Consider the following 19,700-nt stretch of genomic DNA (forward strand, 5'->3'; position numbering starts at 1 on the left):
GCGCTTTTGCTTATTTCAAGACCGAGATCGAGTCGAAATCAAGACTCGGTGCTCGAGGCCGAGACCGAGATCGAGACAAGCACTTATTGATCGAGATGAGACCAAGATCGAGACGAGCATCTAGTGATTGAGACAAGATCAAGATCACTTTGTCAATCAAGACTAGACTGAAACTGTATGAAGTCCTGTTTCGGTACCACCCATAAGCTTTATATTTAAGAGGAATAATAACTGATCGTCATTCTCGTGTGGAGATAAATTTAACGATTTATTAAAAAAGATTTAGAGCATTCTGAGTAAGAACATAGAAAAATCGTTTACCCAATCACAAATTCATCCATAAAAAGTTACCCAAACTTAGTCACTTAAATTAATTCCTAGTACTATTGAGAAATACTAAAATCATATCAGTTAAAATGTTAAGCCACTTCGGTATGAGATTTCTAAACATAGACCCCAACTTTACATTTCTCGCACTGAAAACTGGAGATTCATCTCCTTCCATATAAAACAATAAGTCAAAATCGCTAATCGTTGCTCTGAAAATGAAATAGCTTCGAAGTGGTCTGTAATTACTGTTTAAGCAAGATATCATGATAAAAAGCAGTTCCAGATAGGTGCTAACTATGTTTAAAAGTTCTCTTAAACAGTTCACCATTTTTCTAGGATGGTGTAACACACAAGTGGTTTAATTTCTTTTATTACAGCCTATATGTACACTCATGCCTAAAATTATTGTCGCATGTCTATAAATATGTTGTTGTAGGAATAAAATTTGATAACGAATTCGCCTGGTATTTCTTATAATTTTAGTATGTGCATAATCGGCAGACATAAGTGGCATATTTTATGTCAATAGAGCAGTAAATAAGAACAATAAAACGAAAATAAAACTTTCATGTCCATTTAGCAACATTTTGTTTTAAATTTCGTATTTATAATTCTTTTCCTATGAAATGTACCACAAATATACATTTCGCGATTATACACATAGCATCAGTATTAAAAGTACTCTGCAAAATCATTATCAAATTATATTCTTATAAGAAGACAGTTATAGATATGCGACAATCATTTTGGACATGAGTGTACGTAGATACACTGTAGATAAATGATTTAAAGAAGCTTGTATATTTCTTATTTACAGTGGCCTAGACAGTTCAGTAGCAATTCAAATGATGTGTCACTTAAAATCTCTTGTTAAAGATGACCGTACTATTATTTGTACCATACATCAACCCAGCTCCAGGATCTTCGGACTCTTCGATGATCTGTATCTCCTGACCCAGGGCCATTGTATCTACTCAGGGGATGCCAAACTCCTCCTATCTTTTCTGAAGTTTCTGGGATTAGAATGTCCAGACTTATACAATCCAGCTGATTTCGGTAAATTTCAAGTAGTTTTGTCTCGGAAAATATGCGTGAGAAGTTATAGTCAACCATGTTATTTGTTCAACTAGATGTAGTTTATTTATTGATGTATGTCTTTTGTTTGTAAGCCTAAAGGAAAGTATACTATAAAATTTAAAGTTAATGATATTTTTAAGGTGTATCTCATTAACCATACAATGTACTTCCGTCTTGCCAGCATCATAATGAAGAGCTTCATCAGAGTATATTCCAGCCTCAAGTTTCACCTCAATAAATGGCATGATTCTCGTATAGCACCAATTTTTAAAGTTTACACATTAATTATTTTTTTCTCCATCTATTCGAAAATTGGACATTAGCTTTTGTACGATCGTGCATAATTGTTTTGTTTACCTGAGTAAGATATATCGGTTAGTATATGAAAGTATCTCAACTTTGGACGATTTTTTTTGTTTACGCACTGACATTATATATACAAGAATTAACTTCACAAAAGCTTATATTTTTAAACAATAACAAGCTATTTCTATTTTTGTTCGTTTTTTTTTAAATATGACGATCTATATTCATTTCTTTTTAGCCAGAGATTAGAACTTTTCCACTAATTCTCGAACCTTCTTCGTCTTTATCTTTACTGTGATCATTAGAAACTCCAGATTTAAAGATCTAATAGGCCATTCTTTTTTTTTTTTTAAATGAAAGTTAAATAGCATAGGCCATTGCATTAAACTTCTTGTTCCCATGTCTTAATTGAATCATGTCATGCTCAAGTATTACTAAAAATACATATATTGGATAGTTTAGAACTTTGAGTCATAACCTGCTGTAGTTATGACTAAAATTGGAAAGTTCAGAACCTTAATTCATGTCATGCTCTAATTATTACTTAAATGTATATGTTGGAAAGTTTAGAACTTTGATTCATGTCATGCTCTAACTATTACTAAAATATATATGTTGGAAAGTTTAGAACTTTGAGTCATGTCATGCTTTAGTTATTACTAAAATATACATGTTGCAAAGTTTAGAACTTTGAATCGTATCTTGTTTTAATTATTACAAAAATATATATGTTGGAAAGTTTAGAACTTTGAAACATGTCATGTTTTAGTTATTACTAAAATATAGGCCTGTAAGATGGAAAGTTTAGAACTTTGAATCGTGTCATGTTTTAGTTATTACTAAAATATATATGTTGGAAAGTTTGAAACTTTGAATCACGTCATGTTTTAGTTATTACTAAAATATACATGTTGGAAAGTTTAGTTTTGAATCGTGTCATGCCTTAGTTATTACTAAAATATATACGTTGGAAAGGGTAGGACTTACTATTTTGACCAACGATAAGAGAACCTTACGAGTTGAGTAGAATTGCTACCTAGTTGATATAGAATATTCTTTATTAATTAGAAAATTATGAATTAACCGAAATAATTTACTAGGTAGGCCATATGTATGTTATACATGAAATTTGTGAGGTTATCTAAAATAACGTGATCATAGGTAGGTATGGTATATATAAGCAAAATTATTATTAGTGCTTGTTGATGAAAGAATGAAGACCAGATCTCTTAATGTTAACGCTTCTATACCGTTTAATGTAGAAAACGTTTCTCTAAATCCAACCATGGTGGAAGAAAAAATGTTATTATGTTCTATAAACTATTGAAGTCTATTCAACAGGAGTTGTTCAGAAATTATTAAAGAACACAGTGTTAACGCAATAAGCCTGTAGTTATTGCTATGGTCAAAAGGTTTGTTCGGTTTTGTGGTTAGTATTGGTAAATATTTTTTTCAGATTTTTGAGGTGTAAGACGTGTACCAAATCTTGTTAAAAAATATCACACAATATTTTGATGTCGGAATCAAGATGACAAAAGTGATTCTAACGTATATAATCAAAACCAGAAGATGTGTCTTTTCTCTTGTTGTAAGGCAAGATATAGTTCCTCTACGGAGAGTGGACTAACCAAAGAGTAATTTTTAATATTGTAAGTATGTAATAATATCTGTTATAGGTGTTCTTTATCAAAATTCACGCAAGGAGGTGCAAAATTTTGATAAAAGTTCAGGAGTATTAGGTGCTTCATTCAGAAGATGAGAGATATGAATAATACGGATAAGATTGTTTATAGATATATATTTCCATTGGTTAGTCGCACAAGAATTTGGAGAGAAATTATTACTGAAATATTTCCAATGTTCTATTCTGATATATTAAAGTGCTTATGACTTCTGATGATTAATGTAAGTTTGCTTGGATCGAGATTTGAAAATCTTCTGTAAATCTGCATGGTGTCGGTTGAAACACATTTGACAATGTTTAGACCATCAGATGGATTTCGGAAATTATGCTTTTGAATCCACTTCGGTCATACAGGTCATAGGTTCAGTTTTGTCTGTATAGAGCGTATTGGTATACATCTTTCCCCTCCTACCTATTCCGTCTATCAAAACAAAACTCGGTACATTCATTTCTTATCTCATTTAGTATTTTTCGAGATACATTTGAATTGTGTTCTTTTACTCAGGGCCACTCCAGAGGGGGCCAAAGTTGATGGGAGGGATTTCTGGAGAGAATTTTCCCGATATTCTCCCAGTTTTCCCTGTCCAAGTACGTTATGGGCTCCAATACATAGAACCTGTGAAAAGCTTGTTTTATGCTGAAGAGAATGAACTATAAACCATGACTTTCCGATGAACAGTGTTGATGCAATAGCTATTTCGCTGTGAGTCTACGATTTTCTTCATACTAACAAGACTAATGAGCCATGGTACCTAATTTTTTCTGTATGAACATATCTTTGTTATGTTTATCGAATGGACTAGGTTTCATTTGGACGTCCGGAATACACGTTCATGTCCTTTCCTTGTGAGTAAAAGATATATTGATGTTGCCTTTATAGTATTCAGAGAATCAGTGCGTGAATGTTTATCACATATCAGGGTACTTTAAAACCACAATTAATTATCTTTTTGCAACATCCTATGGCGACACATGGGCTGGCGCCGTTTTATGTTTTTTCGATTCTAGGCGTTTACGTTGTTTTGAATATCCCAGCATGTATTTGTCTTAACAAATCGAACATTGCTGGACGTCTCCAACTCGTGCAGAGCTAAAACTTTGATCTCTTAACATTTTTGCCTAAAACCACTTGAAGGAGCTGAAATCAGGGTCTGCAGTAGCAACATTTTTGGACATTGAAAACATGTTTGGGAAGAGGAAACAACTTACGTAGAGGTCTGAATTTGTGTGTGCATGTAGTACGGGGACATAAGTTAACACACAAAAATTTACAGGCCTGTAGCTGCTCCCAAAGGCCTGAAAAAAATCGTAAATTTGGGGAATTATGCCAATTTAGCATATTTCACTGTCCAGTATCTCCAATAGGCCTGGATATAAAAATCTGAAATGTTGGGAATAGTTAGTCCTTTAGTATACCATAACACACAACAAAGAGCGTTTTGTGTTTTTGAGCAAAAGGGGTCAAAGTATTAAGTAATGACGTCATACTCTAGGAGGTGTTTTGTTCATAAAATATTCTTTGGACATTGAAAACGTGTTCGGGAAGAGGAAACAACTTATGTAGAGGTCTGAGTTTGTGAGTGCATGTAGTTCGGGGTCGTAAGTTAATACACAAAAATTTACATTCCTGTAGCTGCTCCCAAAGGCCTGAAAATAATCGTAAATTTGGGGAATTATGCCAATTTAGCATATTTCACTGTGCAATATCTCCAATAGGTCTGGATAAAAAATCTGATATTTTGGGAGTAGTTAGTCCTTTAGTACATCATAACACACAACAAAGCGCGTTTTGTGTTTTTGAGCAGAAGGAAGTCAAAGTATTAAGTAATAACGTCATACCCTAGCAGGTGGTTTGTTCATAAAATCTACTGAAAATTTGTTGTTGTGAAGTAAAATAAACTAGGATGAATGGTTAGTCCAGTCAAGACTCTCAAGCTCGTTTCTTTCGTCTAATTGTAACACTGTCTTATCAGACTAGGGTGACCAACCGTCCCGTAAAAACGGGATTGTCCCGTTTTTTCACTACCATTCCCGGTGTCCCGAAAACTTCTCCCGGGACGTCAAAATGTCCCGTACTTATGTACATTGGGTACAAGAAACCTTTCGAATCGCTAAAATTTTCTCATTTATATTATTATTTTCTAAGGTAGGTGATTATATTGGAATATGTCATTACGACGTTTGCAATATTGGATGTGGTGGCTGCACTGTTTCCCTACTAGGCCTCACCACTCCGCAGACGACAGTGCAAAGGGCTGAAAGTCTTATGAAGAACATATGTAACTTGTTTTTACTCTCTATTTTGGGCGCTGTCATCGGTACAGTACAGTGTTTCCCTGATTTGACTAAGGTGTAACATACTTCCATTTAAGAAAGGTGACGAGAAGTATAGAACTAAAAAAGTAAAGTAAAAAAGGAAACTAGTTGTAAATGAAATAATGTTTAAAAGTAAGAAAATGCCAATAAAAGGAGTTGGAATCCGATACTGAGAGTAACTATAAATCCTGTCGGTGATAGATTTGAGCACTCATATATTTCTAGTAATGTTTTCAAATATTTCATTTTTTGTTAGCTGCTGATAGTTACTTATTATTTAGTTGATTCCACAATCTTTTCAATAGGTTTTAAAACAAAACAAAAAAAAAAAAAAAAAAAAAGAAAATTTGCCCGGTTTGTGAGAGACACAAAAAGAGAGGGAGAACGGAGAAGCTAAAAAATATATTTAGGGAAGCAACCTATCCAGAAATAAATGGTGTCCCGTTTTCTCTAGTTGACAATTTGGTCACCCTATATCAGACCCACAGCAGCACTGGTGAAGAATGCTGCTATCGGCAGAAGACGAGGGAATGTCAAAATGCACCCTTGACATAAAAAAAAAAAAAAAAAAAAAAAAAAAAAACCGTAAGTATGCCTTGCTCTTGCTGCTTGCTATATTAATGATACTCAATCATGTTTATTCTTGTTTTAACTGTCAACTCATGCAGGAGAATGTTGTCCTTTCTTTTGATCTACATTCTCAAGTCAGTACTCGCTGTAAACACTGACAAATTTCCAGTAGATTTTATGGACAAAACACCTCCTAGGGTATGACGTCATTACTTAGTACTTTTACTCCCTTCTGTTCAAAAACACAAAATGCGCTTTGTTGTGTGTTATGGTATACTAAAGGACTATCTATTCCCAACATTTCAGATTTTTCTATCCAGACCCATTGGAGATATTGGACAGTAGAATATGCTAAACTGGCATAATTTCCCAAATTTACGATTTTTTCAGGCCTTTGGGAGCAGCTACAGGCCTGTAAATTTTTGTGTATTAACTTATGGCCTTGAAGTACATGCATTCACAAATTCAGACCTCTACGTAAGTTGTTTCTTCTTTCCAAACATGTTTTCAACGTACAAAAATGTTGCTACTGCAGCCCCTGATTTCACCTGCTTCAGGTGGCTTTAGGCAAAAATATTAAGAGATCAAAGTTTTAGCTCTGCACGAGTTGGAGACGTCCAGCGATTTTCAATTTGTTAGGACAAATACATGCTGTGATATTCAAAACAACGTAAACACCTAAAATCGAAAAAACGCAAAATGGCACCAGCCCCTGTGTCGCCATGGGATGTTGTAAAAAATAATTAATTGTGGTTTTAAAGTACCCTATGATTATTATTATTATTATTATTATTATTATTATTATTATTATTATTATTATTATTATTATTATTATTATTATTATTATTATTATTATTATTATTTAGATATGGTCGAGCGGCACATGCTTGATCACTTAGAATGGATTGACTCTACTCTTATCTTGAAGTAAACATGGACTTCTTAAAATCACAAAGCATTGTGCCAAATGCAATTCGATAATTATCATTACCGGTATGTTAAATGTACAATAGTATTATATATCAGTAATTATTTATAACATAATTACTGAAAGGATTCGAGAATAATCTCTGAACTATGACACTATCTTTTGGTGATCAAGCCCATATGTTCACTTCCTCTGAAAGTACTACGTCTTGGATAAAAATCCGAGTAGAGGTTCAATCTCACATCAATAATAGATCCCGTCCTTCATAGCCCCTGTGTTGCATGGAAATCTAAAACAAAAATTTCACTGTAAGTAATGAAACACAAAGATGTTCTTTATTTCTAACATTAATTATACATTCTGATTATTTTTATCATGTTTTAGCAATAGAAGTGGCAAGCGGAGAGCGAGGTGATGTAATAGAGCGTGTAAAAGATGCTGCATATGCTTGGCATCCTGATGAACTGGACTCAATCCCAAATGGAAGCAACGATACATCGCAGGAAGAGGAAACGGCAAAATCAAGTGAGCAACTCATTTCATTATTAGGAATATATGAGTCATTATTAGGAGTGTGGGTGTCACTGTTAGGAGTATGTGTGTCACTGTTGGGAATATGTGTGATGCATATTATTGGGAACATGTGTATCAATGCTAGAGATATGTGCACCACTATTAGGAGTACGTGTGTCACTGCTATGGGTACGTGTATCATTGATAGGAGAACGTATGTCACTATTCTGAGTACGTGTATCACTGTTAGGAGAGTGTGTTTCACTATTAGAAATATGTGCGTCACTGTTAGCTGTCTGTGTGTCACTGTTAGGAGTACGCGTGTAACTGTTAGGAGTACGTGTGTAACTGTTAGGAGTACCGTAAACTGGGTATACTTTGGCCCTTTAAAGGCAACTTTAGCCCAAAGGAAGAGCAATATTTGATTTCTTTCTACGTGGTTATTATGGTTTCTATCAGTAAGAAAAGTTGTGGAACGAAGTATTACAACATTGAGAACACATGGATATTGGCGCTAGTGATTTGTTTCGAGAACGTGGGAAGCAAAATGCTAGCAATTGTTAGCAAGTAAACATTTATCATATTTCAAGTTCCACAACTTTTATTCATTGCATTAAAGTGACATATCCAGAATCAATGGCGCCGACTTTCCAAAATTTATGTAGGTGTATATCAATGGTGGGTCGTGTTATGTGTTTTCAGGGGGGTTTCGATATTTTTTGATTAATTTTCTTTTAGTTAAAATCTTTTATGAACACTGTCATAAATGGCTGTGCTCGATTCTATTCACAATATACAGTAGAAACTCGATTAACCGTCACCTTCGGGACCGGGACCATGACGGTTAAGCGAATAGACGGATAACAGAAATATCGTTATAAACCTCTACAGTAAGTAGATTTAAAAGGTTCTGGAAGAAATAAATAACCTTATACAAGTGAATAATACATGTTTATACTGTGTTTAAATTACTGTACTGTACTTACATACAAGAGTAACACTGAACTGGTAATGAAATAACCACACATTTAAAAATAATCTGTCATCTTCTGCTTCTTCGAACGTTGAACTTTTTGTGTGGCAATGTTGCGTATTTTTCTAAGAGGAAGTATCTGCGTGGCATTCGCTTCCTCTTGTCCCTCAAACCAATCGATGCACTGGATTAACATTTTTTCGGCTTCGGAGTGGCTAGTGACTGGTCGTTGCTCAGTTTCAGGTTCTTCATCCCCGTCGTCAGCTTCGTCATTGGCCTGCAGAACATTAGATATAATTTCGTCGTCACTCAAAAGTTTGAAAACCTCCATCCATTTTATCGCATTCTAACAAGGTTATTATTTCTTCTGTCGTTAAAGTTTCACTGTTGTTAAAGTTATACAATTTTCTCAACACTAACCGTATCATAAGTAGGAAGTTCAGGTTCAGATTCAGCTTCAGGTTCAGGCCAAAGCTTATTCCACCCATTTTTCAGACTTGAATCTTTAAGATCCGCCCACGCACTGGCAAGATTAAATATAGGATCTTTAATGTTGTAGGTTTTCCAAAATTCCTTAACTGTCGTTGCATCGTCAGATGACAGCAAACTTTCAATGAAACTTCTTCTGTACCGACGTTTCATGTTTTCAATGATCCCCTGGTCCATGGGTTGAATGAGGAGAGTTGTGTTGGCTGGAAGAAAGAGACACGTTATTTTACCATCGTCACTTTTAAGTGCATCAAAGGGACGTGATGGAGCGTTGTCCATAATGAGAAGTGCTTCCTGCGGCAACTTCAACTTGGCGAGATGAGCTCTAACTTGCGGTACAAACACTTTGTGAAACCATTCCGCAAAAATAATTTGGTCCATCCAAGCGTTTTTTTTTTTTTTTTTTTTTTGAATAATAGTTCACAGGAAGATCATTCAAATTTAAGTTTTTAAATGCGATCTTTCTGGACCTTAAAGCCTGGTGTTGTCTTTTCTGAAAGTGATGCCAGTGTCTTTTGCGGCAAAGCTTTCCAGTTGAGTCCGGTTTCGTCGCAGTTGTACACTTATTCTCTCACAAGTTTAAGAGCAGTAATTTTTGCCTGAAACTCTTCTCTGAAGCCTTCTATGACTGCGCTGTTTGAACTAAGTTTCTCACCACTTATTTCCTGTTTTCGAATGCCGTGACGAAACTTAAATTTATCGAGCCAACCCATGCTAGATTTAAGTTAGGACCTCCATCTAACTTTTTATTAAGTTCGATTGCTTTTGTCATTATAATTTGCCCTGAAATTGGGATTCCTTGACTTCGAGCTTGAATAAACCACTGATACACAGCATTGTCGAGTTCTTCATATCTAGCAGGTTTCATAGTTTGACGAGTGTTTACATCTCTATCGGTACTCTGCATTTTTGACACATGCTGCTCAATCTTTTCGGCATCCCGTTTTATGTCATTGACGGTCATTCTACCAACACCCTAAATCAGCGCGATACTTGTTGCAGTTTCGCCCTTCCTCAAACGTTTAATAATTTCGAGTTTTTGGTCAAGTCCTAACACGACTCGTTTTCGCTTTTCAGGCATCGTCCAAGCATAACAATCAACAGTAAGTTGGTAAGGAGTATGTATGCTCTGTACGCTTTGTAACAGTACTCGTCCTGTACACACTAAATCTGCGTGCCAACTCAAGGTGTCCAGTGAAACTGACAATAATAACTGATTGAGTTACCAAAACAGTAGAAGTGGGGCGGGGCCTACGAAAGGGTGGGGGTGGGGATTTTCCGCGTTCAATAACAGTGGACAGTCACGTTCAATAACAATGGACTAAAAAATAGTAATGACGTTAGAGAAAATCAAACTTTAATTTAAACAAAGAATTTTCAATTTTACTAGATATTTATGGAAGCGTATCTAATCAGCAATTCTCTTAAGAAAGTCTTAGACACAAACCTCCAGTTTACTAACTTTTATATCTCTTATTCCATTGTATACCTGTACTAGCTAATCCTATTGGAGATGATGTCTCGCTCTCCACTTGTTCCAAGGGCAATCCCGCTCTAGATAGTAATGCACCAGAGTAATGCATTTTGGTGCAATGCTGCCGCAAGCCGGACCGGCGTTGGGAAAAGCGGAAATCAAGCAACATCTCCTTTTTTAAAATGGATTTTTATAAATATCCATCACAACTTATAATGATTGAACAGGACCAGAGTAAACCGTATTCTTTCCATGTTACACTAATATAGGTTCGTCTTGAAAATAATTCATAACGTTTGGAATTTAATTTCTGGCATCTTGAGTGTTTCAAGTCCATGCTTTTCTCCATAAGGGTTTCAGTACTGTACCAAGTTTTTGTGTGGAAACTAGCATGATCGGAAGTGACGCTTGACTATTTCGCTTACACTTTATTCCGTGCTCTGCACGGCACACGGCGTCAATTACGGCACTTTTAAAGTACAGTATTGTCCGGAGCAGTGACGGATAACAGAGAGTGACAGTTAAAAGAGTGACGGTTAATCGAGTTTCTACTGTAATTTCATTTTGCCAAGGGCAGAGACTCGAGAGGAAGTGGTAAAGTGTGTTACTTGGTTGCATTTGCACAAACAAATTTGAAACAAACAATTATATTTTAGAGGGTAGAAATTTTAACTTCCATTTCATGTTTTAATATTGCTTATTAATTTTTGGTAATGGCAAGTGAGAAATATTTATTTTATATTGTTCCTATTAAACTAAAATTCTTGTGGGTGCTGGAGCCCCGAAACACCCACGTAGTCGGCGCTCATTTCCTGAATGCATAAGTAAGTAGAATATACAAACATGTTCATTAGCGAATATTGTTAAGCTAACGCCTTAAGTGTATTTTCAGTTACGCACAAACTATTAAGCGTTTAATTGAGTGGGGTAACATTGGCCCATATTTTCTGTGTTAGTAATGGCCCAGTATTAAAGATGAAATGGTGTACAAATGATGCGATAAAATAAGGAAGATTAACCACCCACTAGCTTCTAAAACAGGATATTATAGAGTGCCTGAGTTGCAAGAATTTTTCCCCCTAAAACTGAGCAGTATGGTACGGTAAAGTACTTTACCGCAATGAAGAATATGGTGCTCTTATTTTCGGGTGTTAAGTATTCATCCACGTAAAGAGATTTTCATTGAACGATATTTTTGTTTGCCTCTAAATTGAACAAAGCGAGTTCACTCCTACGTTTTAAATATCAGTATTTTAAGTTAAGTATTCAGAAATTTGTAGCGTTCTTTTATAGATGTTTCGTATTCATCCAAGTAGAATACAAATATTTCCATGAGACGATATTTCTCGTTCGATTGAAATTGAGTAAAAACATTGAAAATTTCACCAATGTGTTTATAATACCCTGTTCTTCTCTTCTGCTTCTTAAATATAATGCTACAATAGTACTTTCGTGTATTAATTAGTCATTTTGGCAAATGGGCTCAAGTTACCCCAATCATGAAAAATCTTGCATGGCATCAAAAAATTGTAACTATAATCATCATTCTTGGTCAATACTTAGTGTTTACTGCTTTCGAAAGAAAGCCAAAGGATTTCATTTTAACAAGGAGAAATGCCATTATTCCTTGTCTGTCATGCTAATCAATATTGTCCTCTTTTTATTAAGTAATGACGCTGATAGATCATTGTTTGTTGAAGTTTAGCGTTCCTTTTTAGCATCGAGGCTATATGAAACGTGGACCTACGAAGGAGGAATCCGAACCACCCTGATGGGTTCAAATTTAATGACACACAGGGAATCGAATCCGAGACCATGTGTATCAAAGATATGCGCGCACTAGACAACTAGACCAGCAGTAAAGACAATAATGTTGATTAAAAGAAAGAACGTAAAAATTTCCTTCAGTTGTTTTGTTATTCTTAAATAATTCTTTGCACTCAAAGCCGAAATGTTTACACTTTAATTTTAAATCATTTTGATTCTGAATGATGTTTAACACTTACTTACTCTAGCGCTGCAGCCCGTCTGAATTCTGACTTTTTCAACCATCCGACACAATTATCTTCCTATTGCTGGTTTTCACACATTATGATATTGTTTCAGTTTTTTGATCAAGTCTTCCATCACACCACCAGACCTCAGTTTACGTATTTCTCTTTTCCTTTTAGAATACAGCCTTCCTTTATATATTCTTTATTGGATCAATTTGTTCCTACCCATTGCAGGTGACCAGTCACTGCATTCTCTCTGACTTAATATGATCTACGATATCTTCTCTTTTCATTAATAAATCTACAGTAGTTCCTTATTACATCTTGCACACCAATTTCCATATTGTCTTATTAGTCCATATACTTTTTCTAGTACCTTCTCAGATATTCCTTATTTCATTTTGTTCCTTAAAGAACAAAGATCTCAAGTTCAAAATTCACATTTCTGGCCCATACGTTATCCCAATCCCAATACTAATGTTTTGTAAATCACAAATCTTGATTGCTTTCGAAATTGACTACTTCTCGGGAGACTGAGGTTTGAATGATAAGCTTTCTTTGCAAGTTGTAATGCGTTCTGTGATTTACCGCCGAGAATGAATACGGGAAAGGGGCGCATGCTTTAACCACTAGGCCACCATGGAGGGTGTTTAACACTAATGAGTGTTATACATATCATAGTAAACTGAATTAGCTTATAACTATTATATATTATGATAAGACGTGAACATTATTCTGGTTAGTTTACCGAATTCAAGACAATAAAAGGAGGCTTAAGCAAAATAGGTTTACACTACACCTACTTTCTTTAATAACTTTGCAGGAGAAAAGATAAATTAGAGAAGATATTTTCCGGTTTACGGTAATGAATGTGGATTAAGAAATGCTCGATATATTCATTCAATTTACTCATTTCTTTAATTAGCATTTTGCCTTGTTTACAGATAGGCTACTTCATGAATCTTACGCAACTCAAATAATTGAAAGGAGTAATGCTAATGAAATCCCATCAGATTATCACACATCAGTTTGGATTCAATTTTGTATTCTGTACAGAAGAACGATGCTGTGTGCTTGGAGAGACAAGGTATTTCAAGATTTTCTATTTTTATACTGAGAACATACTAATCGCTTCAAAAATAATCAAATATTTGTTATAAGGGAGAAATGGACTTGTGGAATTATACTTATTATACTCATTTGTATATAGCAACATCAATTCAGAAGAGTAGTAATTCATAGCGTACTATAGTATATTATGTAGTTCATAGTAGAGTGACGCGCAGCCTAGATTGATCACGCATAGTAGATTGATCACGGATTTTAATACCTGGAAGATAGTAAGTGGAGAGCTCAATCTTAGTGATAAGAAGAAGAAAATTTTATTTATTTATATTTCTGAGCATTACAAGGATCTATAGCCTTAAGCCCGTCACGTATGAGGGATGTCGTTCCTCGCCAAGCAAACTATTTGAGGAAAGGAGGAGGAAGAAGGATGTGGTGTGGGACCTATATGTTAGGTACCATTCCTGTATTTGGCTAACGTGAATGAGGCAAGTCCAGGGAAAACTTCATTCAGAATGACTGGTTTGAAAGAAACTGTTACACCATTCCGCCCAAGTGTTCCCACTGGTAATAGAACCAGGCGTACCAGACTACTCGTACCAAAGGCGAGGCCGTCAGCGACTAATGTTACATGAGACTACAAGAAGGATAAAAATGTTACAAATGAAGAGAAATCTATTTTGACTTATGTATGAATAAAGATTTAAGAAAAAGACTCATTAAATGAGTCATGATTCGTCCAGTGGCGGCTCTTTAGAGAAGTCATGTTAGTAAAAATAAATAAAAAGCTTTCGTTATTACTATAAATAATTAAGGGAAGAAAGTACAAGCATTAGAAACATTATGTGTACAGCCCGTAGCTTGTAACGATATACCTGGTAAGTTTAATTTGATAAATAATAGAAATGAATTTAACCTGTGTTACGGTGACAAATGTAACGTAAGGAAATGTTGGAATGACGCATATTAATATCCTGGTATTCTATATTTTTTGTCTTAGACTATAGGTTACAATAAACATATTATTAAACTGAAAGCGCATTGTGTTGAGTGGGAAGTAAACTGACTTCTTATTTCTGTTGGTAGTAAATCCCTGGCAAGTATGGAGAATGTCTTACATGTAAGACAATCCTTTATCTGATGTAGTGGCAAGACTCTAGACTCAGGAGACTCAGACTCTAGGAGTGTTGCCACAGCAATGAAAGTCAGAGGTGACTACAGGCATGATTTAGGTTGTAGGCTGCAACAACGATTTTTTTTTGGGGGGGGAGACAATTTATCATTGAGAATGACGAAATTGAACTTTAATAGTAAGAACGATAAATTGAATAAAATTTAATGTACAATTCAATCTATCTTGTTTTGACACAATTAACTTTAGTCTCCTTTATACTACATTTTAAATTGGGGAGTTAATAACGCCGCTGCAGTGTTAAAGAACTAACCAAATGAAACAAGCAACGAGGAAATAGGAAGAACACCGTCACGGTGTTATTTGAATACATATACCCTGGATAACGCTAGTCATTAAGATATTAATATTCGTGACTATATTATTCGTCAAGCGATCAACCAAAGTTTTCATTTGCTAAGAACAAAACTGAGAAAAGACATCAAAGCTACCTCAAAATCCTGTGTAATGGGGATACAACTATTCTGTCATTTTCAGCGTAGACATTGCCTTGCAACGTTATCACAAATGTCTAAGTAACTGACATTAAAAAAATGTATTAGTTTTTTAAGTTTAACTAGAAGCAAAGCTTTATGCGGTATATTTGACATTTATACAGGGTGCAGCACGTAAAACTGGCCCGTAAAGTACTGCTTTTAACTTCAGTCCCCTTAAAACACGTCTGCAACTTCTCTCACTCGTATGAACCTGTTGACTCAATCTCCTGGTTGACTTTCGAGGACTTCTTGTCATTATCTCCTCCACCTGCATCTTTAATTCAGGTGTGCAGACAGATGGTCGTCTGTTCCTGGGAGCATTTTGAACCGATCCTGTACGCCGCCATTTTTCAATCAATTCCTGAATGGTGCTTTTTGCTGGCACAGAACGTCCTGGAAATTTCTCCCGAAACAAATTCTTTGTTTTCACAAAAGATCCAGTGAGAATGAACCCTTCAACAATGGCAACACGCTCGGGTATCGAATACGGCATTATCATACACTGACACTCACCCGGCTTAACACAACGAGGCCTTTTTCTCAACTGGTTTCGACAAGTTTTTTCTGGCTGTGGCTGCACGTGACTGCTGCAGGTCACGTAAGTCGACCCGACCTCGACACGCCATCTCTTGGTAGGAAGGTAGATTATTTAAGTGTTGCCAAAAACACAATATACCAGAATATTACGACGGGCCGGTTTTACGTGCCGCACCCTGTACCAAGTAACGAAGAACATATATTTTCTGTAAACTTTCATTTGAATAGCTGTATGAATATGAATTTTCTAACTAAATAAACATAAGAAGGATTTCTTCTCTCTGTTTTTCGATGTTCTTACGTTTGTTTTTGGTGTACTTCAGTCCTTAAAAACCTTATCCGACTAATGATTTAACGACTACCATTTTAACAACTTACTTTAAAATTCAAAGGAGTTGAAGTGGCACCAGGCATGTATCAAAATTTAACACAACTACAATAATATTGAGCGACTGTGTTGAAATAATAGAGTCACTTTTTTAAACTGTGTAATATGCAACATTAGAATAACACTATACTGATGTCCAAAACTTAGAAACAAACTATAAAGTGATCTAAGATCTAAAAATATCAGGTTGTATGAGTGTAGGTTGCGGTTAGAAATACAATACATGAAGTAACATTATAATCATTATATTCGTGGAGTGTCTAGTACAGAAACAGTGTGTCATACATAATCAATATGAAAAGCAGTCATATCCAATGTCGAAACTTATGTCCATAATACACCAAAGAAGAGTACAATAGAGTATTCACGTAGAGACATCAGTATGGAGTATGTCCTTCTAGAACACAAATACACGACTGACATCGACGCGTCATACTGAAAACAATATTACCAGCAGTTTTTGTGGCATAGTCTGCCACTCCTCCTTGAGGGCCTGTCGGAGGTCTGGAAGAGTACTGGGTGAAGGTATACGCTCGGCAATACATCTCCGTAGAGCATCCCAAATGAGGTCGAGATCCAGGAAGTATGTTGGCCACTCTATTCGATGAATATCTTCTTCCTCAAGGAGGGTGGCCACGGCAGCTGTACGATGGACGAGCATTGTCGTCCATAAAACGAAACTCTGGACCGACAGCTCCACGAAACAAACGAACGTGACGGAGAGACATCATTATAATATCTCCCTCCCTATACGAACTGCAACTAACTTCGTTCGTTCATCTTTATGCCGGCCGAGACTACGTTTGCGTCAACTGGTTTGTTCGTTTCATAATGTTGTTTTGGCGGTACCGAGTGCCAGATTGAAGCCAGATATACTGTCGTTCAGAATCAGACGACAGACAAAAGCAGCTTTCATCAGAAAACTGACTCGACGTCAGTCCTCATCCGACAAGGTAATGTGCTCTTGACGTCATCGCAGACGATTCCGTTTGTGACTCAATATTAATGGGATACGTTTCATTAGTTTACGAGCGTAAAGTCCTACCGCAGGTAATCATCTGGTTACAGTTTGACGGGATACACGTATGCCTGTGCTGGCATGAAGTTGAATAGTCATTGGCCGAGCACTACTGCGGCGGTTTCATTTTGCACTTAACACCAAATAACGGTCTTCCCCAGGTATGGTACATCATGGACGACCACCTCCGACACGTCTATCATCATTTCCGGTCGTCTGGTACCTCAACCATACTATGCTGTGGTGAATTTCCAATTCTCGTGCCACACTGGTTACTATCAGGCCTTCTTCCAATTTCCCGACAATGCGTCCACGCTCAAATTCATTCAGATGTTACGATATCCTTCAAAAAGCAGCCGTAACCAATTGCCCTCTCACCATGTACACGCACCCCAATTGCACTAACCACCCTCACCAACTACTGCTCAACTTGCATATGACATTCATGCCCAGACTAGGTGATTCTGCTATTGATTTCCTCCGTGTATGACATTATTTTGGTCGTAAGCATCAAAATGGGTACATTTGTGGGAAAAATCACATCCGTGCTTAAGTTTTGGACATCAGTGTAGAATGTACCATACTAATTTCGTATGTTGAATATCACCTCTTAACTAGCTATTAACGAATATTTATTAAATTTCAATAATTTTAGTTCCTTTTACATTTTCACAGAAATTGGCTTTGCTACGGTTGCTCTGCCATTTCGTCACTGGTTGTGCGGTAGGCAGTTTGTTCTACGGAATAGGAAATGATGCGTCTCATGTTTTCAGCAATGTAGGTTGTTTATTCCTCACAATATTGCTTCTTTTCTCATTGAATTGTCTTCATGCTATGGTAACATGTAAGTACCCAAGACATTATCATAGATGTAATTTTAGTAGCAGAATGATAGTCTCATAATTTACATTATTGTATAGGCTATTTAGTATTTTTCTCTATTCCACAAGAACATCTTTAAGGTACAATACATATTAATTGAATGTTAACCTTTATAAAAGTAGTTCTTAGAAATCGTAATTGTAATTGAAAAATCAACATCGGATACAAAAATAAAGAGCGTAATAAATAAGTATTGTGCTTTTTGAATATTATGATTAATTTACACATAGCGCGCTATTCCCTGTCCTGATCCTTGAGGTCTCTTTTCAGACTTTGACATTGAAAATTCATTGGATTATCTTTTTCAATTCACTCAAAATGTGCCCTGCCCGTGCGGTTCCCCACCCATGCCTCCGACTGTACCAACTTGAAACCAGCTTGTTCGTGGCTTGACGGTCGCGAAGCTTCGGCTTTTCTCGGAGTACTCGAAGTGACACGAAGTTGGCCAGAAGCAATAACAACGTTTTCCTCCATCTTTGGAAATGGCTTAAAAAGCAGTAGCGGCAAGGCATAGGAACGGTACATCTGAATAGTCGCGGCCATGGCAGGGGAACAGCATGGGGACAGCACCTTATGTAAATTGGACTTTAGAAAAATATAAAGTCAACAATTAAAAGATCACAACGGTTTACAATGATTTGAAAACTTAACAAGTGGCGCAACAGCCCTAAAGAGGTTAAGGTCTAACAGCCAGGTTATGACACTTATGTACTTAGAGTGAGGTGTGGCCAGCGCATCAACTACTTTGCCGTTAATACTGTCTTTCTAAACCGAAGATCCCTACCTTTTCGTTCAAGTAACTCCCCAGTTGTCCTCACTACTCTGAGCAATTAAATGATTATCAACCTTTGCTTTTCTCACTAGCCCTAGCAGTGGTTGAAACGGTATTCCATTGTGACTAGAGTAGGACGTTGGCATTTACAGTAATTTACGCATAAAAATGTACTCCGTTTCTATAAAACGTGCAATGTACGTACCATTACGGGTAATGGAATTTTGTTTGTGGGGTCCAATAATTTTTTAACCCACTGTACTATGTGATTTTGTAAATATAACTTCGGTCCGTGTAGTATATTCATTTTCCCCTTATTCAAACCAAAATTAAGGTGGAAGCTTTAAATAATTTAGTACAAATTATATTTTGTGGAAAAGTATCTTTATTTATACATCATTTTATTATGAGTCCCGTATATGGACATTTCAGATGGATGAGTATTCAAATTATCATCTTAATGGTATACGAAAACATAGGCCCGCATTGGACAGAAATTCTTGAAATTATCCACCAATCTGATTTTCGGCAGAATAACTTAGATCTCCTTTATCCCTCTGAGATGCCCATATCCTACCAAGATCCGGTTTTATCCAGTTTTTGCTATTTTTCACTCGTTTTATAATTTTCCGCTGCCAAATCTCTCTGTTCTGATTGAACTATTTCCTGACGCTCTCATATCAAGTCGCGATAATCCTCATTCTCTACCTTGAAAC

The 19,700-nt window shown here is 36.1% G+C and overlaps 1 protein-coding gene across 1 annotated transcript in view; it reads left to right on the forward strand.

Annotated features, from left to right (window-relative positions):
- LOC145689293 (ATP-binding cassette sub-family G member 4-like) overlaps positions 1 to 19,700 on the forward strand; it is a 68,428-nt gene that overhangs the window by 29,855 nt on the left and 18,873 nt on the right. The window contains exons 5-6 of the mRNA XM_081763432.1: positions 1,148 to 1,386; positions 7,596 to 7,736. Coding sequence (XP_081619558.1) covers positions 1,148 to 1,386; positions 7,596 to 7,736 — 380 coding nt within the window. The remainder of the gene's footprint in view (positions 1 to 1,147; positions 1,387 to 7,595; positions 7,737 to 19,700) is intronic.

The sequence above is a fragment of the Thermobia domestica genome, chromosome 7 (genome assembly GCF_964235325.1).
Source record: "Thermobia domestica chromosome 7, izTheDome1.hap1.1, whole genome shotgun sequence".
NCBI lineage: Eukaryota > Metazoa > Arthropoda > Insecta > Zygentoma > Lepismatidae > Thermobia > Thermobia domestica.